Raw genomic sequence first — 25,449 nt, 5'->3', positions numbered from 1 at the left:
CAACGGAAAAGCCAATTTGAGGCAGCAGCCAGCCCTCCCTGTCTGCTTCCCCACCGCCCTTTCCTCTTTGAGCCCACCTCTTCCCTCCTAAGCGCTCAGGGTACGGTAGAAAGAGTGAGGGCTGTGAGGCCGGTTGGACCCGGCTTTCGGCCCCGCTCCAGAGCTTTCTCCTGTGTGCGCTGGGGGCCGGGATGCCACTGTCCCCGGCACTTTGTGTGGTAGGGGGGTGGTGGGCAGTCTGGCCTCTGCAGCCTGAACCCAGCTCCCGTCCTGGACGTGGACTCCCCAGGAGGCTGCTGTCTTGGACGGCTCGGCCACTCCACGGCTGACTCCCTGGCCCAGGAGCTAATGGGGAACCTGTGCTCAGCCTGCTGCAGAGGCATCCGTGTTCCCAAAGCCAGGGAGGGGATGCTAGCTGTGGAGAAGTCTGCTGTTTCCTCTGTGCGGAATCTGGGCGGATCCTGATACGAATAAGTGAGGGAGTGTCCCCTTCACCTAAATGCGTCCCCCAACTGAGCTCTGGCACAGAGTGGGACTAGGGGGGAGGTGTTTCCCGAGGAGGGGAGCTGATGGCTTCTGCAGTAAATGAATGCATGAATGAATGAATGTGTCCAACTTTGCATGTAGACACGGGCAGGTGGTGGGTCCTCCACATCTGTGTCACTGGGGTGTTGTGATGATGAGTTAATGTAAACCGCTTATAAATGAGGTACCCGCCGTGTGGCAGGGTCTGCCGTGGATTCTTTCTGTAGCAGCAGCAGGATTCCTCCCGTCATCCCTATACTGGTCCCCGGGGCGCTCAGAGCCTGGGAGGGGAGAGGGGATTCAGATGTGGGTGCAGATAGGGCTCCGGCCCCTCCTCACCTGGGACCGCAGCCTCGGGCCGCTGGCCCTGCCTGACTGCTAACTGTCCCCTCATGTTCCCCTAGGAACCTCTGGCGGGAAGTGACCCGATGCCTGCGCCTAGGGGACATGGAGGCGGCCACAGAGCAGAAGCGGCGGCTGGAGGAGAAGCAGCGTGCGGAGGAGCGGAAGCGGGAGAACCTCCACGCACCCTGGCGGCCCAAGTACTTCATCCAGGAGGTGACCCGGCCAGCTGTCCCCAGTCACCGCCGTACGACAGGCAGGGAGGGAGGGGGAGGACTGGGTACCGTGGCCGCGGTCCCGGTGTTCCTGAGTGCTGGCTGCTCTCAGGTCATCATCAGAAAAGCGCACCTGCCCGTGGGGAGGCGCACACGGGGGCCGCGGCTCTGGACACGTAGCGCTTAACGGAGATCGCAGACCCGCTGCTCTGTCTCCTATGGCAGATTAATGGGAAAGGGCTTCCCAGCCCATCTCCTCACCTGGGGAGGTTGGAACCTTCCTAATGACAAGCACGTTTTTAGAGCTTTGCGTCTTGTGGGGTCAATGGCATGGACTTAGAGGGAGAGACCAGTGGTGGGGTGGGGGAGGCTTGTCCCAGGTCTCCATGAATCCTGGGGATCCCCCCCCACAACCCTGCCCACCTGCTGGTCAAAGCACCATGTGCCCAGTTGTTGGGGGCGCGGCTGAGCAGCATCCTGAGAACATAACTGGAAACAACAGAAATGCAGCAGCCAGTTTCCAGGCAGGCGGTCCGCAGTCTGAGAAAATCAGTGAGAAGCAGGCCGGTGGGGACCAGGCAGACCCCAGTCTGTACCTGAAGCGGTGGATGCTGCTCACCTCCGGGCCATCACAGGCCCATTACCCAGGTCTTCACGAGAAGCCAGAAATCGGAATGTTTCTGAGATCAGATACTCAGCTGGTGTCAAGGAATCTTAAAAATGCAAACCCTGAGAGCCAGTGGAAGTCGGTCTGGACTTTGCATGTCCGGGCGCTGGTGGTGTCTGACTTCCGCTCTGTGGAAGGCTGGCTCCAAGTAGCTGGGAGGCTGCAGGGAGCGAGGTGACCATGAGGTGGGCTGGGACCGTCTCCCGGAGGCTGGAACCAGGGCTGTGGGCTGCTGCTTTAGACAGGAAGCCTGCTTGGGGACCCTGTGAGCAGGCCTCTGTCTGGAGGTCGTGCCCAGGGCAGGTGATTCTCTATTAGTTAGGGTTCTCCAGAGAAACAGCACAGAACCACCAGGAGATAGAAGTTCACGTAGCTTTATGATGAGATTGTGGAGGCTGAGAAGCCACGAGATCTATGGGCTGCAAGCTGGAACTGCAGGAACGCCAGTGGTTTATTCAATCCAAAGCCTGAGACCCAGGGAGCTGATGGTGTGAACCTCAGCTCAAGGGCAGAAGTCCAGATGAGTGAGGCAGGAAAGACAAGGTCGATCCTTACCTCCTCCACCTTCAGTTCCATTCCGGCCAGGGCAGACGGGATTACCCCCTCCCCTCACATGGGGGCGGGGTATCTCCCACACCCCGCCCACCAACCCACGTGCCACCCTCCTCCAGAAACACCCTTACTCTCAGGCCCAGAAACAAAACAAAACTTGGGGCCGGTCACGTCGACACATCCAAGTAACCATCACGAGATCCCCCGGGATCCTACTGTGAGGTAGATCTCATCTCTCAGAGACAACTACTTGGCTTGGCTTCGTGGAACGCTGCACGTGAAGAAGTAAAATGACAGCAAGCTCCAATCTTCTCCCCCTAGAGGGTGTAATAAGAGCCAGTCTCGAGCAGGAGGCTGGGGGATACCCAAAGGATACAGCCCACCCCAGCTGGTCGCCCTGCGGGACGCTCCTCTAGGCTGGCGCCAGCTCCCACGCCCCCTGGAGCCTCGGCTTTTCCTCACCGGTTCCGTGTGGGACCGGGGTCGTCTCCTGAGCTGCTGGCGCCTTTGTGACTGCTGCCTGCCATGTGCCTTTAGTGGGCTGTCAAGTCCTTGGTTTGGGCAGGTTCCTCCTACTCAGGGCCTTGTGTTTTCTCTTCCCTGTCCCTCCATCCAAATACCTTCCTTTTTTCCTCCTGTCCTGCTGTTTCAAGGTGCTTTTTCTTTTTGGGCCAATTAATCTTCCTTGATGGAAACCAAACAGGCCGCCCGGCTCCTCTTTTGTTGTTTTGGTCATTTCGTGGGTGGCAGATGCAAAGGTCGTGTGGGCTCTAGAAAGCAGCTGGGCTGCGGAGGGGTCATGAGGAGCGAGGCCGGGGCACAGGCTGGTGGGAGCCAGCGCTGCTCCAGGGCCCTAGGGGCTGGGCAGGGAGGATCCCTTTGCTTCTCCGCTCGCCTCACGGACAGGTCTCCACGTATTGATGTGTCCTCCTGTCTCTTGCAGGGTGACGGCTGGGTGTACTTCAACCCCCTGTGGAAGGCACACTGATGGGCAGAGATGCAGAGCTTTCAGAAATCGCCCTGATTTTGTAGGCATTAAAAGCGGTACGGTATCAAGGTTCTGCTGGTCTTCCCTGGGACCACCTGAGCACACTCAAGACACGGTACCTGAGAGAGAGACTGTGTGAACGATGCGCCCCCAGACTCTGCTGTGGGATTGAGCTTATTCAAGAGCCATCGGGCTTGCGTGTGCATGTGTGTGTGTGCAGAGCTCCCGCACACTGTCTGTTCACACGCATGTGCTCCGTCTGCTGGGTATCCCTACACACAGAAATACCGCACTTACCAACAGCGACGTGGGTGATTATGAGCTCTTTTTTATCAATGAGGTTTCAAGTTTTCTAGTTTTCACTTTTGCCAAAAAATGTTTTGCACTTATAAAGTATTCTCCAGTCGACAAGGCCTGTCCAGATGAAAGTGAACGGGCATGGCTGGACCGCCGTCCGTCTGGTGAGAGGTGTCTCGTGCCTGGTGGAAGGGGGCTGCCACTTCACATCATGGCTGTGATTCCCACTCTGCCCCCAACTGCGTTGTTTGTCCATGCTCAAGACAGATCATCTGCATCTCCTGCGGGATGAGGAGTAGGCAGGAAGCTGTTAAAGGTGTAGGCTGGAGCCTTCCCGGATGGAACGCCCCCTGGGGGAGCCCACAGCCAGGTCTGCCTTGGGATGGTCCTCCCACATCCTTGCCCCAGAAGCTCTCTGATGATTTCTTACGCTCAAAGCGCTAGTCATACAGGTTTCAGAAGCTGCTGCTTTCATGGTAGAAAACAAGTCCTATGGAGACTTCACTACTTTTATCTTTGGAAAAAGGGCTTTAGAAGTGAGATAGACGCATGCCCGTACAAACATGCATTACCACAGCCTTGTGTTTTGTTTGGGGAAAGAGAAAAGAATACCCAGTGAATTTTTTTTTTTTAATCGCATCTCCCTCTCTTGTTTGACCCAAACTCTGCAAGGAAACCACTGTGATTAAAACATCCATACAGCCTGCATAAGTGTTCCATGGTTTTAGTTCAGTTTCAGTCTTCAGCCCTTACAAATGAGGTCAAGACATGACCAGAATATAAAGCAAGGAGAAAATGAAGTATTTGATCTTTGCTTAATGCTTATTTTTTACTGTGCCACTCTGAGAATATTTATACAATCCAGTAGCATGAATGCTTCTCTGTAGTAATACTAATTCTGTGCCTTTCGTCTGCTTTCTTAAGACCAATTGTTCACACTTTGTAGACATTAGACAAATATATTTCGATTAAATACTATACTTATTTGTGTGTGCTTGATTTTCAGGGATTCCCAAGTTCTGTTGGAACTGGTGGCTCTGCATGAACTCATATTTTATTGATTAGTGTTCATTTGATGTGAACAGCCATTGTATTTCCATCAAAACAGTGTTTTAAACACATTAAATATCATATATGGATATTTTCTGATAAGGTCATAAGAAAATTTAACTTATATCCAGGGAATGGTCTTGTTTTGAGAAGCAACTTATCAGGCAAAACGATAAGGTAAGCCTGTTCCAGTTCATTGTCTTAAGACATCTGGGAGAAGAAAGTGGAATCATTTTATTTCTGAGAGGAAAAGCAGAGTAGATGTATTTTGAGAGGGAAGCCTTTAATGAGGAGACTGCAAAGTAATCACTGTGGTGTTTTTAGATGTTCCAGTCTTAGACCAGAGCATAAACCATCTGGGAGGTAAAAAATGGAGATCCATCGCTTTTTTTTTTTGGTCATGGTGGCGGGGGGAGTTCATTTTGCCTTTTAAAATGTTGTAAAACATCATATAAAGAATTACATAAAACATATTACAGTTTCAGGAATAATTATAAACACCCATGTACCCACTGCCTGGGGAAAGAAACCTGTTTGTCCACACCTTGAAAGCCACCTTTGTGCCTCTGCAGAATTGTGTTGTTTTTACAACAATCATCCTAATGGGTGTGAACAGTTATCTCATTGTGGGTTTGACTTGCATTTCCTTAATGATTTTTAGTGATGCTGAGCGTCTTTCCCATGTATTTTTTGACCATTTGTGTATCTTCTGGAGAAATGTCTGTTAAAGTCCTTTGCACAGTTTCTAATTGCGTTCTTTTATATATTGTTAATATACATGATTTGAAAATATTTCCTCCCATTCTGTGGGTTGCCTTTTCACTCTGTTGGTAACTGTCCTTTGATGTACAAAAGTATTTAACTTTGGTGAAGTCCAGTTTTTTCCTGGGCTTCCCAGGTGGCTCATCTTGTGCTTTGGATATCGTATCCAAGAAATTATTGCCAAGTCTATAATTTCATGGAGTTTTCCTCTTATGTTGTCTTCTAAGAGTTTCATCGTTTTAGCTCTTATGTTTTACATTTTTGATCCAGTTCAAGTGAACTTTTGTATATGGTGTTAGCTAAGTGTCCAGTTTTATGACTCTGCGTATCAATATCCTGTTTTCCTGGGACCATTTGTTGGAAACACTCTTTTCCCCATTGAATGGTTGTCTTATCAAAAATCATTTGATCATCTGTGAAGGGTTTATTCCTGGACTCCCTAGTCTGTTCCACTGGTATATGTCTGTGATTTTATGCCAGTACCAGTTTCAAAATCTGCAAGTGAGACTTCCTCTATTTTGTTTCAGTTCAGTTGCTCAGTCATGTCTGACTCTGACTCCATGGACTGCAGCAAGCCAGGCTTCCCTGTCCATCATCAACTCCTGGAGCTTGCTCAAACTCATGTCCATCGAGTTGGTGATACCATCTCACCCTCTACCATCCCCTTCTGTCCCTGCCTTCAATCTTGGTCAGCATCAGGGTCTTTTCCAGTGACTCAGTTCTTCACATCAGGTGGCAAAGGATTGGAGTTTCAGCTTCAACATCAGTCCTTCCTGTGAACATTCAGGACTGATTTCCTTTAGGATGGACTGGTTTGATCTCCTTGCAGTCCAAGGGACTCTCAAGAGTCTTCTCCAACACCACAGTTCAAAAGCATCATCAGTTCTTCAGCGCTCAGCTTTCTTTATAATCCAACTCTCACATCCATACATGACTACAAAAAACCATAGCTTTGACTAGACAGACCTTTGTTGGCAAAGTAATGTCTCTGCTTTTTAATATGCAGTCTAGGTTGGTTATAGCTTTTCTTCCAAGGAGCAAGCATCTTTTAATGTCATGGCTGCAGTCACCATCTGCAGTGATTTTGAAGCCCAAGAAAATAAAGTCTGTCACTGTTTCCACTATTTCCCCATCTATTTGCCATGAAGTGATGGGACCGAATGCCATAATCTTAGTTTTCTGAATGTTGAGTTTTAAGCCAACTTTTTCACTCTCCTCTTTCACTTTCATCAAGAGGCTCTTTAGTTCTTCTCTTTCTGCCATAAGGGTGGTGTCATATACATATCTGAGGTTGTTGATATTTCTCCTGCCAATCCTAATTCCAGCTTGTACTTCATCCAGTCCAGCATTTCTCATAATATACTCTGCATATAAATTAAATAAGCAGGGTGACATAATATACAGCCTTGATGTACTCCTTTCCCAATCTGGAACCAGTCTGTTGTTCCATGTCCAGTTCTAACTGTTGCTTCTTGACCTGCATACAAACTTCTCAGGTGGTCTGGTATTTCCATCTCTTGAAGAATTTTCCAGTTTGTTGTATATAGTCAAAGGGCGTTGGGCGTAGTCAATAAAGCAGAAGTAGCTGTTTTTCTGGAACTCTCTTGCTTTTTCACTGCTCCAATGGATGTTGACAATTTGATCTCTGGTTCCTCTGCCTTTTCTAAATCCAGCTTGAAGATCTGGAAGTTCGTGGTTCAAGTACGTTGAAGCCTGGCTTGGAGAACTTTGAGCCTTATTTTACTAGCATGTGAGATGAGTGCAACTGTGTGATAGTTTGAACATTCTTTGGCATTGCCTTTCTTTGGGATTGGAATGAAAACTGACCTTTTCCAGTCCTGTGGCCACTGCTAAGTTTTCCAGATTTGCTGTCATATTGATTGAAGCACTTTCACAGCATCATCTTTTAGGATGTGAAATAGTGCAATTGGAATTCCATCACCTCCACTAGCTTTGCTTGTAGTGATGCTTCCTAAGGCCCACTTGACTTCACACTCCAGGATGTCTGGCTCTAGGTGAGTGATCACACCATCATGGCTATCTGGGTCGTGAAGACCTGCTTTGTAAAGTTCTTCTGTGTATTCTTGCCACCTGTTCTTAGTATCTTCAGCTTTGGTTAGGTCCACACCATTTCTGTCCTTTATTGTGCTCACCTTTGCATGAAATATTTGTTTACGTCTATGCTAATACTTTTATTATTTCCTTCTGTTAGCTATGGGTTTAGTTTTATTTAGCTTGTTTCTTAAGGTTCAAAGGTTACTGATCTCAGAGCTTTACAAACGCAAGTATTTATAGCTATATATTTCCTCATTAACACCATTTTTACAGCATCCCATACATTTTGGCATGTGTTTCTACTTTCATTAGTCTTGAGATAAAGTTCTGATTTCTCTTGTGATTTCTTCTTTGACCCATTGAGTTTCCACATACCTGTGGATTTCTGTTTTCCTTCCACTATTGATTTCTACTTTAATTGCACTGTGATTGGAAAAGATACTTTGTCTTAAAATTTATTGACTTGTTTTGTGGGCTGACATACAGTCTATCCAGGAGGATGTCCCACACATTGAGAAAAATGTGTATTCTGCTATTTGATGGGGCCATCAGTACGTGTATGGTAAGTCCAGTTGGACTACAGTGATGCTTCTCTTTTCTTATTGATCTGTCTTGGTTGTTTTTATCCATTATCAATAGTGGGGTGTTGAAATCTATTATTTTACAGCTGTGTATTTCCCCCTCATTCTGTAAATGTTTGCCTTGTACATTTTGGAGCTTTGATGTTTGGTGGATGTATGGCTATAATAGTTATACCTTCTTAGAAGTGATTCTTTTATCAATATATAACGTCCCTGTGTCTGGTAAGTTTTTGACCTAAAAGTTTAATTTGCCTGATACCAGTATAAGCATCCTTGCTTTGGTTACTGTTTGCATGAAATATTTCCTTCATCCTTTTACTTCGAGTGTACACATTTTCTTAGATCTAAAGTGTGTCTCTTGCAGGGGGCATACAGTTGAACGTTGTTTTAAAATCCATTTGGGGACTTCCCCCTGGTAAAATCCAGTGGTTAAGAATCCACCTGCCCATGCAGGGGACATGGGTTTGATCCCTGGCCCAGGAAGATCCCACCTGCCATACAACTACGAAACCCACACACCACAACCACTGAAGCCTGCATGCTGAGGGCCTGTGCTCCGCCAAGAAGCCACCCAAATGAGAAGCCCACGCACTGCAATGAAGAATATAGCCCCTGTTCACCACAGTTAGAGAAAGCCCTCACACAGCACTGAAGTCCTAGCATAGCCAAAAATAAATTAAAAAAAAAAAAAAATCCATTCTGCCTGTTTATGTCTTCTGATTGAGGAATTTCATCTATTTTGTTTTCTGGACGTCTTACAGCATTATTGTCCTGCATTTTCTCCATTATTGTCTTCCTTGGTGTTTAGTTGATTTTTTTTTTTGAAGTGATAAATTGATTCCTCTGTCATTTTGTCTGTATTCTATAAGTATTTCACTTGTGGTTACTGGAGATTACATATATCGTCCTAAAGTTATAACAATCTATTTTAAATTAATACCAACTTTAGTCATGTAAAAAACTTAATCCTTTCCAGCTTCATCCCTTTTTGTTGATGTCACAAATCATATTTTTATATAGTGTACCAATTACATAGGTTTATGCTTATTTCTATGTGCCTGCCTTTTAAAGCATATAGAATGTTTATATTCAAAATTACAGTAACTGATTTTCATATTTCTCCATGTGTTTACATTTTTTATAGCTTTGAGTTACTCTTGAAAGCATTTCAACTTAAATGAATGATTTTGTAGAGTGGTGAGGAAACCTCTCAGCTTTCGTTCATCTGGAAAGATCTTGAAAGATGTAGAATTCTTGGTTTACAGTTTTTTTCTTTCGGCATTTTAAATATACATTCCTACTGTATCATGGCCTTAAAAGTTTCTGAGAAACCTGCTGATAATCTTATTGAGGGTGGCTTTTATGTGACAACTTAACTTTCCCCTTATTGCTTTCAAGGTTTTCTCAGCTTTTGGCTTTCAGTAGTTTAACTATAATGTGTCTCAGTTGTGGTCTATGGGTTCCTTTGGGTTTAACGTAGTTGACACTCATTAAGTTTCTTACATTTATAGATTCATGTCTTTTCTCCAGCTTGGGGAGTTTCCTGCCATTCTTTCTTCAAACCTCATGGCCCCTCTCCCCTTCGTGGACTCCTGTAATAGTGGCGCATTTCATGGGGCCCTTTGTTCTCGTTCCACTTTTTTTTTTTGATCTCCTGAGACCTAATAACTTCAGTTGACCTGTCCATGATTGAGTCTTTCTTCCTGTTAAAAGACTACTCAACTTCTCTTTTTTCAGCTCGAGTTTGATTTTTTTCTAAAAGGACTTCTTAGCTGATACTCTGTATTTTCTTGAGTTATGTTAGTTCATTGTTTTATTTCTATGAGCATATTTAAGACAGTTGGCTTTAAGTCTTTAATATATCTGATGCCAATTTATTAAAGATGATTGCTGTTATTTTCTTCCTCTATTATATAGGCCATGTTTTTTCTGTTTCTTTTTATCTCTTGTGATATTTTGTTGAACATTGGGCATTTGAAAAAAATAACCCTCTCTCCCAGTGTTTTCGCTGCTGCACACCAGGGAAGACCTTCGCTGAGGTGTAAGGCGTCTGAGCCTTGGGATCAGCTGAGGGGGAAATTTCTCTCAGGTGTTTTTCTGAGCACATGTCCTGTCTGGGGCTGTGTACCATTGAGTCCACCTTATACGTGACTGTTTTTACAAGTCTTAATTTTTCACCAAGTTTCCCTTTAGCTTCTTCTCAGGACCTTAGATACTCTTATTCCACCCATAATTTCTTGCCCAGGCATCTCCAGGTCTGTAGTCTCACTATAGCCATCCTGTTGTTGTTTTTTTTAAATACTGGAATAGAGCTGGAGTCATGTTTCAGGTGTACAGCAAGTGATTTGATTTTATACACACACACACACACACCCCTATTCCTTTTCAAATTCTTTTCCTATCTAGATTGCTACAGAATATCTAGTAGAGTTCCCTGTGCTATACAGTAGGTCTTTGTTGATTATATAGTGTGTATATTCCAATCCCAAACCCCACTCTCCACCTTCATCCCACCCAACCTTTCCCCTTTCATAACCATAAACTAATTTTTAAGTCTGTGAGTCTCTGTTTTGTAAGTTCATTTATGTCAGTTTTTTTAGATGCCACTTAACTACTATCATATGGTATTTCTCTTGTTTAACTTAGTAATCTCCAGGCCCATCCGTGTTTCTGCAGATGGCACTGTTTGATTCTAATGGTTGAGTAATACTCCATTGTGTACACGTACCCATCTTTATCCATTCACTTGTTGGACATTTAGATTGCTTCCATGTCTTGGCTATTGTAATCAGCACTGCAGTGAACACTGGGATGCATGTGTCCTGTTGAATTATGGTTTCCTCTGGATATATGCCCAGGAGTAGGATTTCTAGATACTATGGTAACTGTTTTCAGTTTTTTGAGGAGCTTTATACTGTTCTCCATAGTGGTTGTACCAATTTACATTCCCACCAACAGGGCAGAAGAGTTCCCTTTTCTCCACGTCCTCTCCAGCATTTGTTGTAGACTTTTTTGATGGTCTCTCACTGTAGTTTTTGGAGAAGGCAATGGCACCCCACTCCAGTACTCTTGCCTGGAAAATCCCATGGATGGAGGAGCCTGGTAGGCTGCAGTCCATGGGGTCGCTAAGAGTTGGACACCACTGAGCGACTTCACTTTCACTTTTCCCATTCATGCACTGGAGAAGGAAATGGCAACCCACTCCAGTATTCTTGTCTGGAGAATCCCAGGGATGGCGGAGCCTGGTGGGCTGCCGTCTATGGGGTCGCACAGAGTCGGACACGACTGAAGTGACTTAGCAGCAGCACTGTAGTTTTGGATATGTTTTCATGGGCCTCCTGGAGAAATGTCTAGGTCTTCTCCCCGTTTTTTTTGACTGAGTTTTGTTTGTTTTTTATTGAGCTGCATGAGCTGTTTGTAGATTTTGTAGACCGTGTTGGTCGTATCATTTGCAAATTTTTTTTTCCCCCATTCTGTGGACTGTCTTTTCACTTTGTTTAGTTTCCTTCACTGTGCAAAAGCTTTTAAGTTTACCTAAGTCCTATTTATTTCCACTACTCTATAGAGGACAGCTTGAAAAAGATAGTTATAATTTATGTGAAAGAGTGTTCTTCCCCATGTTTCCCTGTTTTATAGTATTAGGTTGTTACATTTAGATCTTTGTGTATAATGTTAAAGAATGTCCTAATTTGATTTTACATGTAAGCTGTCTAGTTTTCTCAGCACTGTTTATTGAAGAGACTGCCTTTCTTCCATTGTATGTCTTCCCTCCTTTATCATAGATGACCATAGTTGTGTGGGGCCTTTCTACCCTGTTCTGATGATCTATATTTCTGTTTTTGTGCCAGTACCACACTATATGACTGTAGCTATGTAATATAGTTGATTCCTCCAGGTCTGTTTTTCTTTCTCAAGCTTTCTTTGGGTGTTCAGGGTATTTTGTGTTTCTATAAAAACAAAAACCATTTCTGTTCTAGTTTTATGAGCAGTCTGCCTCTTTCTGCAGCTTTCCCAGCCTGAGATCTGAGCCATACCACTTTTCTCTAACAAGTTAGGATGAAAAGATTTTTTTTTTTTTTTCCTTCAGGTAGCCCTAGAACATCAGAACATTGCAGGTAAGTTCTACTCTTTTCCCTTCTATTTGAGAAGGGACACTGAAGTAAATGCCCAGTAATGGGATTGCTGGGTCATGGGGTAGTTCTATTTTTAGTATTTTATAAAACCTCCAGACTGTTTTCCATAGTGGCTGTATCAATTTACATTCCCACTAACAGTGCAAGATTTTTTGATAATGGCCATTTCTGACATGACTGCATTTTTGTAATAGTGATGTTGAGCATCTTTTCATGTGCCTGTTGGCCATCGGTATGTCTTCATTGGAGAAATGTCTATTTAGATCTTCTGCCCATTTCTGATTGAGTTGTTTCTATATTCTGGAGATGAATCCTTCATTTGCAGCTATTTTCTCCCATTCTGAGGGTTGTCTTTTTGTCTTGTTTATGGTTTCCTTTGCTGTGCAAAAGCTTTTAATTAGGTCCCATTTTTTTCTTTTTTAAATTTTCATTACTCGTAAAGGTGGGTCAAAAACTACAAAGCTACAGTAATTAAGACAGTATGGTTTTGATATAAAAACAGAAATATGAATCAGTGTTATAGGACAGAATGTCCAGAGCTACACTCATGCACCTGTCGTCACCTAATGAGTGACAAAGGTGGCAAAAATATACATTGGAGAAAAGACAGCCTCTTCACTAAATGGTGCTGGGAAAACTAGACAGTTAGTTACATGTAAAAAGATGAAATCAGAACACTTCCAAACATATTTTTAATGTGACTTTTCCCTGATTGGGCACATGTTCAGTGCTGTAGACCAGTGACTGTTTTCCAGAACCCCTATAAAATTATTTTAGCCTGTCTCTAGTTTGCTGTTATTTTAAATGTCTTCATGAAGCATCAAGGGCCTGCAGCTCAAATGCACAGTGTAAAGTAGAAGCAGACACCTGTAATCACAATCCAACTCAAATGAAACGGGCTACCACCCCAGAGCTTTTTTCTATAATCAAAGTCCCCAAACTCTCCTCCCCCAGAGCTGACGTATAACCCAACTTTGTGAGTAAATCACATCCTGGTTTGCTTTATAGCTTTAGTACTATGTACACGTTCTTAAATGAGTTTGCCTGCTTTTGAACTGTATATAAATGGAATCATATATTCTTTGGCTTGTAAACTCAAACTTTTTATGGTCATCAATGTTATTCCTTATAAATGTACTGCACTTTTTTCTTCTATACTGTTCCTTTATATGAATATATTGCTATTATCTTAGCTACTTTTGACAGACTTTAGAATTTCAGGGACATGGGATATATATATCTTCAGTGTGCATCAGCTAACTCCTGAGTGTCTTAAATTTTCAGTTCCCATCAGCAATGTGTATGTTTGTATCTTGGCTAACCTGATGGGTATGTTTATTTCCCATTTGGATTTCTTCTGTTAAGGACTAATCAAAAATCATCTGTTTTTCCCCTAAGCATTCTTTAGAGTCTGGACATTAATCCTACATCTGCTGCAGGTTGGGTTGACAACACATCCTCGTTTAGCCAAGACACCCAGTGTAGGCCTGCGGTCTCAGGGTAAATATTCAAAGGTCACTGAACAAAGGTATAGAACTCACATTACCTAAGTTCAATATTCACTGAAAAGCTATAGTTATCAGTGTATCAAGAGGATATACACAGATTGATGAAACAGATGAAGAATGATGAAACAGATAAAGAATGTTGGTCAGTTTGTTTTCAAGTTTTTTCAACAAATGATGTTGGCTCAACTGAAAAAATAAAACTCATACCTCAAGTCATATACAAAAACTAATTCAACAGATTACAGATCTAAAAGTTAATTCTGTGTTGACCAAAAAGGTATGAAATGGGAGGTTTGTCAACTAATGAGTCTGTGTTTCTATTCCTGGACAAAGGGAGCTAAGAGAAACTTACTACCCACCTTCTACACTATCTGTTGCCTCAAATACCTAGAGCCATAAAAACATTAAAAGACAGATCATATTTATCAAAAGACAAAGAGGATTATATATTTCTTTCAGCAGGATACAGGCCTGAGCTCTGATTCATGTTACTCTAAGACAGATCATGCTTTATCTATCTGGCCTGTCTGAATAATCACGACTGTGCTGAGGTTGAGAGAATGTGCTGTTGTCACAGTCAGTCTGGCTGCCGCTGATCTTGAGTCGTCATTCAATCTTGTATCTGAAGCTTTTACTGAAACCCAATTCAACAAAAGCAGACAGTTGTTGGTACTCTAATCAAACTGCCTTCAAGATCTTAGAAATAAGACAACTCACCAAGAATATTCCATATTCCCCAAGTAAATAAAATATTAAGAGGTAGACAATCTGAATTTTGTGGCTCCCAGAGATGGTCACAATGTCTAGCTATTATACACCAAGATGATAGAGGTGAACGTGTTCAGAAACATATCCTATGTTTTAGGATTGAAAGGACCATCAGTAATTTTGTTCCTAATATCCCGCTTCTGACAGTAGTGAACTGTGGGAGTTTGGACCAACTCTTTAGATAAAGCCAAGTAGAAAGCTGGACAAGTGAAAGTCACTGAGTCGTGTCTAACTTTTTACGACCCCATGGACTATGCAGTCCATGGAATTCTCCAGGCCAGAGTACTGGAGTGGGTAGCCTTTCCCTTCTCCGGGGGAATCTTCCCAATCCAGGGATCGAACCCAGCTCTCCTGTATTGCAGGTGGATTACCCGCTGAGCCATCACAAACTGGACAAGAAATAATACCTGTTTTAAGACTTCACAGAAACCAGACTGCATCACCACACAGAATCCAGAAGATGGAAATCCTGAGAGAGAAGGCCTGGCATTTGAGGCCATTTCCCCCTGGAAACTGGCAGAGACTGAACTGCAATTTCAGTAACTTTGTAGAGACAAAGGCTGGTATTAAAACCTGCATGGATGAAGCCCTTGCAGGGTTTCAGTCTGAGAATCATGAACCAGCCCTCAGAGAGATGGCAGGCTAGCTTTGTGATCACACAGCCTCCCTTGAACTGGATGAATGTGATTAAGGCTTGCTATCGATCATGAGGTACCTGGCAGAAACAAAATCTTCTATAAAGGAAAATCTCTTCAACCTAAAGTTACTTGTACAATTTCTTTTATATATGTTCGGGGCACACCGTCTGCCCCCTCTCCTCCACACATTAAGAGGAAACACACCAGAAACAAGATCCACCAGAAACAAGAGCCACCAGAACTCGAGTGAGTTAATGGGTTAATCAGACACACTTTATGTTGACTGAAGACTGTCAGTGATCAGCTATAAACCATAAAAAGAAACAGCAGATTTGGCATGGGGAGAAATTCTAAAATTGAAAGTAAGTATACTCCATGGATGGCTGGCCTTAACATCAGATTCGCTGTAACTGATGAGAGAAGCGATTCAAGAGAAAATACACAGAATGGAGAAGGAAAAGGAGACAGCCAATACAGAAGGCTTAATTATATGTTTAGCTGAAGTCTTGGAGAGGAAAGAGAATTGGGCAGAAGCAATATTCCAAGTGATGATTGGTAACTTAACCAACAAGCTACAAAGGTAAATGCTCAACAAATCCAGAGCAGGATACACGGAAGAATGAAAAACATACATCATGCGGTCACCTTAAGAAAGCTGATACAACAATCAGACAAAACAGGCTTTAACAAGAGGCATTACTGAAAATAAATCCTGGTAGTCCCCAAAAATTGAAGGTTCAATTTACCAATGAAAGTTGTATATACACCTAATAATCTGGGTCCAAACATATAAAAAGGGGGACAGTTCAAAGAGGAACAAGCAAACCTGTAACAGTTTACAATGTCAATACATCCTTCTCAGCAAACAGAACAAGCTTCAGGGAGATTTTATATACACAAAGTGGACCACAGAGCAAATGTCAAACATCTTCAAAGGAGTAAAATTTAAGAGTATCTGACTACAGTGCAGTTAAGGTAGAAACTGATAATAAAAATAAAAGGATAACTAGAAAACCACTCTATCTAAAAAATCAAAAAATGTACATCTAAATAAACAACCCAAGGTTCAAAGAATACAGTACATAAAGTATGCATTAAACTCAATGACCGTTCACATCAAAACTTTGAGAATGAAACAGACTATGCTTGGAATAAATTTAGAACTTTAAAATCATGTATCACACTAAGATTAAAATACCTCTCCTTTAAGGAAACAACACAAATTAATGAAATAAAAACATACTAAAGAAAATGTCAACAAAGCCATAAATAAGCTGGTCTTTGATAAAAACTGAAGGGTAATGAGGGAGAGATGAGACAAACAGGGAGGAGAGAGAAAACCAACCTCAGAAATGACAAGGACGTCACTACACAATCTGTTCGACAGTAACTGTTAAAGTGATATTAGCAACAATTTTACATTCACCTATTTGAAAATTTAGACAAAAATGGACAAATTCCTGGAAAAATTAACCAAATCTGACAAAAAATTTAGAAATCCAAATGTGTAAAATTATTACATCTATCCAATTTAATTCAGTAATTTTATATTCAAAGAGAAATATACACCCAAATGGTTGCACTAGCCAATTCTATGAAACATTGATCATTATCCCAGGAAGGCAAATTTAATAATGTAAACAAAAAGTCTCTATAATTCACTGTGTTAACAGACAGAATAAAGGAGAAAAACCAAAATCATCTCAATAAACCAAAAAACCACCTGATCCAACTCCTTCGACATGTAATAAACTCAGGAAACTGGGACAAATATGTACTCGATCCAATCAAAGACACCATAGAAAGTCTACAGTAAACATACTTAAGGGCTTCCCTGATGGCTTAGATGGTAAAGAATCTGCCTGCAATGCGAGATACCCGAGTTCGATCCCTGCGTTGGGAAGATGCCCTGGAGAAGGGAATGGCTACCCACTCTGGTATTGTGGACGAGAGAATCCCCATGGAGAGAGGAGCCTGGTGGGCTATAGAGCATGGGGTCACAGAGTTGGACATGACTGAGCGACTAACACTTTCAAACATATTTAAAGAAGAAACACTGATAACTTCCTGTGTGAGACAGGAACAAGATAAAGTTGTTACCTGTTCTATGCAGTACTAGACTCGATGTCCTGACCAGTGCAGCAAAAACAGTCAAATGTATAACCACTACAAGAGGAGAGATAAAACTGCCATTGTTCCCTAATTACAATGGCATATGTTTATAATAACAATCTAAAATTATTAGTGATTTTAACACATAAAACCACACATTTTATATCCTGACAGTTGGAAAATAACATTTTAGGACAGTACTGTGATACAATTATGAAAATGAGTAACACCTATTTAAAAACAATACAGAAATTAAAGATGACTCAGACTTCTATAAATAGTAGGATATGTCATATTCACAGAAGACTCAATTATTAGAAGACTCAAAGGTGCTAATTTTTCCTAATCTATAGTTTCAATGCTCAATGCCCAGTCAAAAGCTCGACAAGTTTTTTCTTTTCTGGTATCACTTTTATAAACTGGTTGTAAAATTTATGTGGAGAAACAAAGCACTGGAAATAGCCAAGCTAGGTCTAAGAAGATGGAGTGGGACTTACATCACCATCTGAAATATGTTAAAGCACATTAAGTCAATACAGAAAACTAAGAACTCTATGGAATATAACAGTTCAGATAGATTCATGTACAGATCTCCTACAAAAGGAGAACTGCAGAACTGCAGGAAAAGAATAATTCTTTCAATAAATGAAAAACTTAGACTCACATATGGAGAAAAAACAAAAACATAACCAACCCAAAACAAAACCCAAACTATTCACACTGTACTCAACTGAATCCCAGGCAGACTGCAGAGCTAAGTATAAAAGATAAAACAACAAATTCCCCAGAAAAGACCACAAGAAACGATCTTCACACCAGAGTAAGGAAAAGATTACTAAATGGCACAGAAAGCTACAGGCAGATAGAAGATTGAAAAATACAACATCAGAATAATAACTAGGTGGTTTGTAACACAATGACGAAGAGCTTATATATAGGGTATATTAAGAACCCCACTAAGACAATGAAAAAATAAAAATTAACAGAACATCCAAAACCTTGTAAAAAGGGGATTTCCAAATGGCCAACCTCACTAGTAACCTAGAAATGGCAACTAAACACAACAAGAAGCCATTATTCACCTACTGGAAAGAAAGTTATAAAGCTTGACTGATTAGAATGTGGGAGTAAACAAGAACCTTTATACCTTTCCCAGTAATTCTACTTTATTAGGTAAATACAAAACTGTGTGCATATAATCTCCGAGAGATAACAGAAATTGCTATAGCCTTAATATCCTCAAACTGGAAACACAAATATCCATCAACGATTGAATGGTGAGACAAAGAATACTATACATCAATGAAAATAAACCAACAGCTGCATGCAACATTCTGAATTTCATCAAAATTAAGCTAAAGTAGCTAGATACAAAAAAAAAATTTGATTGCATTTTGTGTTCAAAGAATAGGTACAATATGTTTAGAAAGAGTAATTACTATAAAAGCTAGGAGACCGATTACCTTCTGGCAGAGCAAGGGGACAGGCCAGTGGCTGGGTGGGGGCATGAGGAAACTTCCGAGGCCGCAGCAGTGCTGTGGTCTTGATCTGAATAGTGCTTACAGAGTTGCTCGTCTGGTGGTAACTTGCTAAGGAGGACATCTGTCTTCTCTGTGTTATACTTCACACTAAAAAAGACTTACCTTTTCATTTCAGACACCTGCCATTTCTTACAGGCTGCTGTTTCTACATTCACTCACGACTCCACCAACCTGGGTAACAAAGCAGAGGTCTGACAGTCCCCACTTCAACAGCAGCTGTTCCAGCAAGAGCTTCTGGAGAGGGTTGCACAACAATGTGAATGCACTCAACATGACTCAACTAATTTTACAGTGGTTAGGATGTTAAATCTTCTGCTTTATATTTTACCACCATTTTAAAAAATGTGTAGTAGCTCCAGATTTCATAATCATATGACCCCTGAGCTACAGAAACAGTAATAGTCTATAGGATGCTTTTATACTGTTCAGTCCTCTGGCCTTTTGGTCATGGCCTGGGGACTAAAAGTAAAACTCTACAAATGCACTCTCCAGTAGGTAACCACGTGAGTTTGCAAAATGAATTTTATCTTTGGACTTGCGGCCTAATTTTTTTTTTACTACTAAGCACTCAGTTTGCTCAATTCTAAGATGTGGAACAAAACAAAAGCTATTTAATGTCAATAATTTCACTTTTCTAATAAAACCACAAGTGTCATTACAATATAGTTTTTACTGAGACAATCCCCTGAACCAGAATGAGGTTCCCCAAAACTGGAAGTGAGTGAGGTCATTCCTGCTCTTAATGAGAAAATTAAATAAGGCTTCAGTGATGTTTAACTAGAACTTTACAGAGAAGAGCTTTAGTTACGAGTTCTGCCCTCATTTACATGGAGATAAAAATTCCTTTTTGGTTAGGTGTCTTCCCCTCACCCATAAGAAGTCAAAATGAAATTTTCACTTTGTGGGGGGTGGAGGAAGGCATAACAAAATAGTAGGTCTCAGTTGAACTAGTTTTGGGGAACCCCATTTTGGTTCCATGAACTGCGTCAGTAAAAGCTATATTGTAATGACACTTGAGGTCTTAATGTAGCAGAAAAGTGAAATTAGAGATATATAAAAGTGAAATTATAGTAACAGCCTTTGTTTTTATTGCTTTTGATTCTCCACATGGGTTCTCTCAAACCTTTGTCAACACAAACAAGAAGGAAGCATGTGCTCAAGACTTGTAAAGAAAAGATTTGTAAAAAGACAACACTTAACACAAAATTTGAATTAACTTTATTTTCCCTACAGTCAACAACTTCTCTGCACTGAATTTTAAAGCAACAAAGTAAGATAAAATCCCCCAAATGACAAGGTATCAGAAATCCAGATTTAGTTACACTTTATTTGTGAAAATGTTCGACCATTTTATTGGTCTGTAAAAGAACCATCATCTGGGTCAAAAATGAATTCTATAAATCAAAGAATATTCTACACTTTGGAAAAAGAAAATCAGCAGTAACATTCTCACTGAATATTGTAAATTACACTTTTCTTCATAAAAGGTACATACTATTTCTGTACTTTTCCACCAAAAGCAGTGGTGTAAGTTATGCTTGTTATTAAAAAAAAAAAAAAAAGGAAAGATATCCTGTGGCAGGAAAAACCCTTTCTCTATCACTTTTACTAAAGAGAAACTTTTCAAGTCTGTATAGTTGGCTGTGAGCTGGAAAGTGAACATGTTCAATCTCCACTGACATTTTAGTGCATTTGTGGACAACTGTCACATTTTTAATAAAAGAAAATGCACATAGCATTAAAGAGTGTTTCATCAAATGCTTCAGGGATTAACAAAATATGGAGCAAAGGACAAAAGTCATTGTGACGGATGAAACTGTTGTAAAAATGAGAGAAAGCCAGAAGAACTTTACAAATCCTTTGTCATTTTGAAGAGTCACACAAAATGAACTCTGGATACCTGTCCACTTTAAGGGTTTCTTCCTTAATCTCTTGTATGTAAACACAGTGCTCAACTCAGGACTAAGACATCAAACTCCAGCCTGCTAACAAGCAACATTCTGTGTGTTGCCATGATTGCCAAAGGATATAAATTTAGCCCTTGAATGAACCATGTATGAGATCTGCTAAGTACCTGGTGAAAACAACTGCTAACAGCAGCAACAATGTTTCAACATTAAAAAAAAACAACTACTTGAATCAATGAGTTAGAGGTCCACCTTTAAAAGAGCAGCTTCTTCTCAGAGCATACAGTAAGCAATAGAAAATATACATTTGATGAAACATTCTTTGCACTGGAGAAACATGAAAATAAATATAGTTCAAGGAAGTATTCTTCTCATACCTCTTTCTCAGACCTGTACTAGTTTTACTGGTTCAAGAAGCTTGCATCACATTTTATCATTTGTATTTTATATATTGCTATCTGGGTCATTCAAATAAAATGCAGATCTTGTAAAAGAACAAAAAAACCTTGACAAGTATGCATGTGCCAGGGACCAAATTAGAGGGTTCTTTGGTGCGATTTGTCCAAATTTTCAGATTTGAAGGATAATATGTACCAATAAAAAAAAAAAAATCTGCTGTTAAGACATTTACAGCAGTGCTCTGTCTTGCTTCACATTACAAATCGAAAACAGCTGTTCTCAATAAGCCAATTTTATTTTTTAAATCAGGCGTTGCCAGTTTTGTACGTTAACCTGGACCAGTGATGGTTCTGTACCCTCCGTTGCTGTGAAACATGACATGAGCTAAAGGCAAAGACCGGTTCTCACAAAGACATCTGCTTCAAGTTAGGAACCAGAACAGTGTTTTTAAACAGTCTTCTTAGATATTTTCTTGCCTTTCTTAAAAACTAGCTTATTTTTAATGTAGCCACGCTTCCTTTTTGCAGTCTAAAAAGAAAACAGAATGCCTGGGGTTAGTGCAGGGTTCTTACTGATTAAACACACGGATACACACATGGCTTACTGCACAGTGGGGAAGACTGTCTCAGTAACCACTCAAGATCTTCGTGGGCCCGGTCTCCCTGAACTGCCAAAGAGCACTACCCGCTGCTCTACACCGACGATGTGGAGACCCAGGATGAGCTGGATAAGGTCCTCAGCTTTATGAGGAAAGGACCACCACAGCGCTCCTCCAAAGCCTGTCATATGTTCTTCATCACCAAGCGAATGGACCCCGACCTGCCTTCTCAACCACGAAATGCTTAGCTGTAATGACTCACATTTGTAAGCATGCTGGAGTATACAACTAGAATAAGCATTCAGAAACTGTTAATGGTGCTCCTGATGTAGGCTTCAAGAATTAGCTATGTCAGAAATCCTAATTAACTTGGTAACTTTTGGAGCCCCAATTCTCTTATCTGTAAAAATGAGGATGATCTATACCTATCCACAAAAATAAAAGAGAAATAAAGTTACCTGGCACATTCTCCAGCACTTAAATATTCAAAACAAAACACAAACACCAAGGGGAAAAAAACAAAACTGTAACATCCTTTGAGTTTCATACATCTTTAAAAAAATACTGTCAACTGATGTTTGTGGTATAAGAGATAAATTATTGCAAAAATGTTTGCTATCTTTGAGTCTCCCAAGATAAATCATATAGGACATGTCTGACAATCTGACATTTTCATAGACACTGAAAAAAAGCAACACTTTTTTCGTAATTCAATTCAATAAGTAATTCAATGCACCATCAAAGCACTGGGTTAGCAGTGGGTGAAGACTCAAGAGACTGATCCCTCAATTCAATTCTCATATTTAAATATAACTTATGGAGGTGGTTTCAGAAACTTTGGTAGCTCAGATGGTAAAGAATCTGCCTGCAATGTGGGAGACTCGGGTTCAATCCCTGGCTCAGGAAGATCCCCTTGAGAAGGGAATGGCAACCTACTCCAGTTTCTTGCCTGGAAAATCCCCTGGACAGAAAAGCCTGGCGAGCTTCAGTCCATGGGGTTGCAAAAGAGTCGGACACAAGTGAGCAACTAACACTTTCATTTTTCAGAAACTTTGGCAAATGCTGTATCGTGTACGTACCTATTATGATGCTCACATTAAAACAATTTAAAATTTTTCCAACAGGAACAAAAATATGGGGCAAAATTCAATCAGATCACAAAAATTAACTACTGCGAACTACTTTGGCCACCTCATGAGAAGGGTTGACTCATTGGAAAAGACCCTAATGCTGGGTAGGATTGGGGGTGGGAGGAGAAGGGGACGACAGAGGATGAGATGGTTGGATGGCATCACCAACTCGATGAACATGGGTTTGGGTAGACTCCGGGAGTTGGGTGATGGACAGGGAGGCCTGGCATGCTGCCATTCATGGGGTCGCAGAGAGTCGGACACGACTGAGCGACTGAACTGAAGTGAACTTGTCCACAACATGTTACCTTATTATTAACTTATTAGGACAAAAAGTTAAAAAAAAAAAAAAATCAGAGGGTACAATTTGTAAAAATTTAAACCAGGCCAAGAGTTTCTCATCATCACCTCCAGATTTCTAACCTGAAACATTTCCTAGGAGCTCCTGTAAGATGCCCCGGATCTCTGCAAGTGTGGAACTAGGCCCTCAGGGTGCTGGCTCTCTCGGAGCACGGAGCATGCAGTCCTGGACCACCACTCCCAGGGCTGCAGCCCCGCTGGCTCAGCAGTGGCCAGACAACTCTCACAGTGGCTGCTGTACTCACCCCCTCAAAAGTAGAAACTGGGATGGGGAGAGGAAAGCAAAACAAAAAGCATTCCTGCTTGTACAAACTACCTAAAAGCCATGGAAATCAGAAACACAAGATTCACATTGGTGGCAACTAGAATATATGTTTGGGGCTTACAAGACAGATGGATTTTTATTTATCCATTCACTTGTCTATTTGGGAGAAAGGCTGGGAAGACAAAAGAGGTCAGAGTAAGAAAATTCACTATCATCAGTAAGACCGCTGGTTCAATGGCTGCGTTTTTCAGAAGAGGGGGACCTTAACGGGGCTGAGATGTCTGAGGAGTGACTGCCTGCCCCGGGATCGGCAGCATGCGCTCTGACTTCTGCACTGATGTGACCCACTAGTTTCTCCCACCATGTGCCCATGAGACACCAAGTCACTCGACATGACTGACACAGTGAGTGCCAGCTCTCTGATGTGTTTCAATACATTAGTCAAGATATGGTAACCTACCCCTGGCGCAGGAAGTATTCATTTAAAGTTTCCATTTACATGTCATACAGTTAATATTTAGCACTTTTATAGTATAAACTGAATTTGTATTCTGAGCACATTTGAAGTATATTTTAAGTAATATAAAGTGAAAGTGTCAGTTGTTTAGTCGTGTCCTTACTCTTTGCGACCCTACTGACTGTAGCCCGCTAGGCTCCTCCATACATGGGGTTTCCCAGGCAAAAACACTGGAGTGGGTTGCCATTCCATTCTCCAGGGGATCTTCCTGACCCAGGGATCGAACCCTGGTCTCCTGCACTGGAGGCAGATTCTTTACCGACTAAGACACCAGGGAAGCCCCTTCAATGATTTAAAATAACTGATCTGGACAATGTAAACATAAGCATCTTTCAAGACTTAAGACTGAAATCAGTCTAATAACAACTAGTATTATTAAGGGTTGTACATTAAAATACAATCTTCATATTTCATCTGACTGCTCATTATTTTCCATCTCCCAGAGAGGGCAAACCATATAAATACTCATTTTCAATAGTTTTTACAGCAAAGACTAGACCTGTTTGGTTTAAGTGAGCCATAATGACCTCTGATAAAAGGCTTCGTGTCTTATTAAGTATTACAAAAGGACTGCAATGGTCTCACCACCATAATTCTGCCTACAAGCTTTTTCATGACAATTATACTTAATAATTATCTAAAGATAAATGATTTTTTTTTTTTTTTGAGGATTCAGGACTCAATTCAACTTGAGCTTTTTTTAATTCAGTGAATAATATAGTAACACTGTACTGAGATTGGAACGTGAAAATGCTATATAAATTTGCTTTGACCAAACAATCATGAATGAATCACAACTGTTACTGAGTGTTTGCCATTTTTACTTTCACAAAGGTTCAGAAACTGATGGCCACAGACACATCTTACTTTATGAACTAGTCTTTGCAATGGGAGTGGCACAAATTAAAGCTAGAATGTGTCTGAAAAATCTTGGCTCAGCTCACTGATAACCACTCTTCCCTTGAAGAACTCTCCAGAAACAGCTGCTGCCTGGGGTAGTTAAGTGCTCAGTTTGTAAGGACTGCCCTCAGCAGGTTGGCACTTGATATCTACTTTGTATATAAGCCTTGGTCTTTATACATCTGGCAAATTAAAACCTATTAGCAATTTTTAGTAATTTTTCAGACAAACCGACAGATCTTGAGTTACTCTTTTATAGACCTGACTTCATTTGGTACCCACCTTCTTTGACAAATACTTCTGTTTGGGGAAAATGTTGGTTACTCGAGGTTTGTGGTCTAGTGTCTCCCTGTTATCAGGGGCTTTCACTTTATATATCCTTACAAGCCAGTGCTCTGATGTGAAGGCTTCCTCCAAATGCTTGAATTTAATGTCCTTGTTTCCAATTTCAGCATTACGTGTCCGATCAAAACCTGGAGGTGTACGGAAATCCAGCTGCAAAGTGACATGAAACATTCAATATTAGAAGGGAGTGTTATCACCAGAGTACAACTCTCTCCTTTTAAACTAGGGAAACAGAATCAGAGTGATATATTGTTAACAGTCCTCATATGCTGCTAACCAGACAGGAAGAAATCA

At 41.4% G+C, this 25,449-nt stretch overlaps 2 protein-coding genes and 1 long non-coding RNA gene across 23 annotated transcripts in view; 2 read left to right on the top strand and 1 right to left on the bottom strand.

Annotated features, from left to right (window-relative positions):
* Positions 1 to 4,564, top strand: part of OSBPL10 (oxysterol binding protein like 10) — a 330,377-nt gene extending 325,813 nt beyond the window's left edge. For 13 of the 16 annotated variants that reach the window (XM_081526990.1, XM_081526981.1, XM_081526980.1 and 10 more), the window contains 2 exons: positions 930 to 1,083; positions 3,245 to 4,564. In XM_081526990.1, coding sequence (XP_081383116.1) covers positions 930 to 1,083; positions 3,245 to 3,289 — 199 coding nt within the window. In that variant the 3' untranslated portion in view covers positions 3,290 to 4,564. The remainder of the gene's footprint in view (positions 1 to 929; positions 1,084 to 3,244) is intronic. The other 3 variants (XM_081526977.1, XM_081526985.1, XM_081526986.1) reach the window with 1 other exon arrangement.
* Positions 4,565 to 11,070: 6,506 nt separating this feature from the next.
* Positions 11,071 to 15,205, top strand: LOC145520514 (uncharacterized). Its single transcript, XR_014064533.1, has 3 exons — positions 11,071 to 12,149; positions 13,566 to 13,667; positions 14,806 to 15,205. It is a non-coding gene; the product is annotated as an uncharacterized LOC145520514 (long non-coding RNA).
* A 4,724-nt stretch (positions 15,206 to 19,929) lies between these two features.
* The window catches only part of STT3B (STT3 oligosaccharyltransferase complex catalytic subunit B), a 107,920-nt gene continuing 102,400 nt past the window's right edge, over positions 19,930 to 25,449 (bottom strand). For all 6 annotated transcript variants that reach the window (XM_081526972.1, XM_081526971.1, XM_081526970.1 and 3 more), the window contains 2 exons: positions 25,093 to 25,305; positions 19,930 to 21,568 (listed from right to left, as the gene is read on the bottom strand). In XM_081526972.1, the coding sequence (XP_081383098.1) occupies positions 21,488 to 21,568; positions 25,093 to 25,305 (294 nt within the window). In that variant the 3' untranslated portion in view covers positions 19,930 to 21,487. The remainder of the gene's footprint in view (positions 21,569 to 25,092; positions 25,306 to 25,449) is intronic.

The sequence above is a fragment of the Giraffa tippelskirchi genome, chromosome 9 (genome assembly GCF_054371585.1).
Source record: "Giraffa tippelskirchi isolate mGirTip1 chromosome 9, T2T-mGirTip1v1.2.pri, whole genome shotgun sequence".
Taxonomy (NCBI): Eukaryota; Metazoa; Chordata; class Mammalia; order Artiodactyla; family Giraffidae; genus Giraffa; species Giraffa tippelskirchi.
This window is presented reverse-complemented; position numbering and strand designations above follow the sequence as displayed.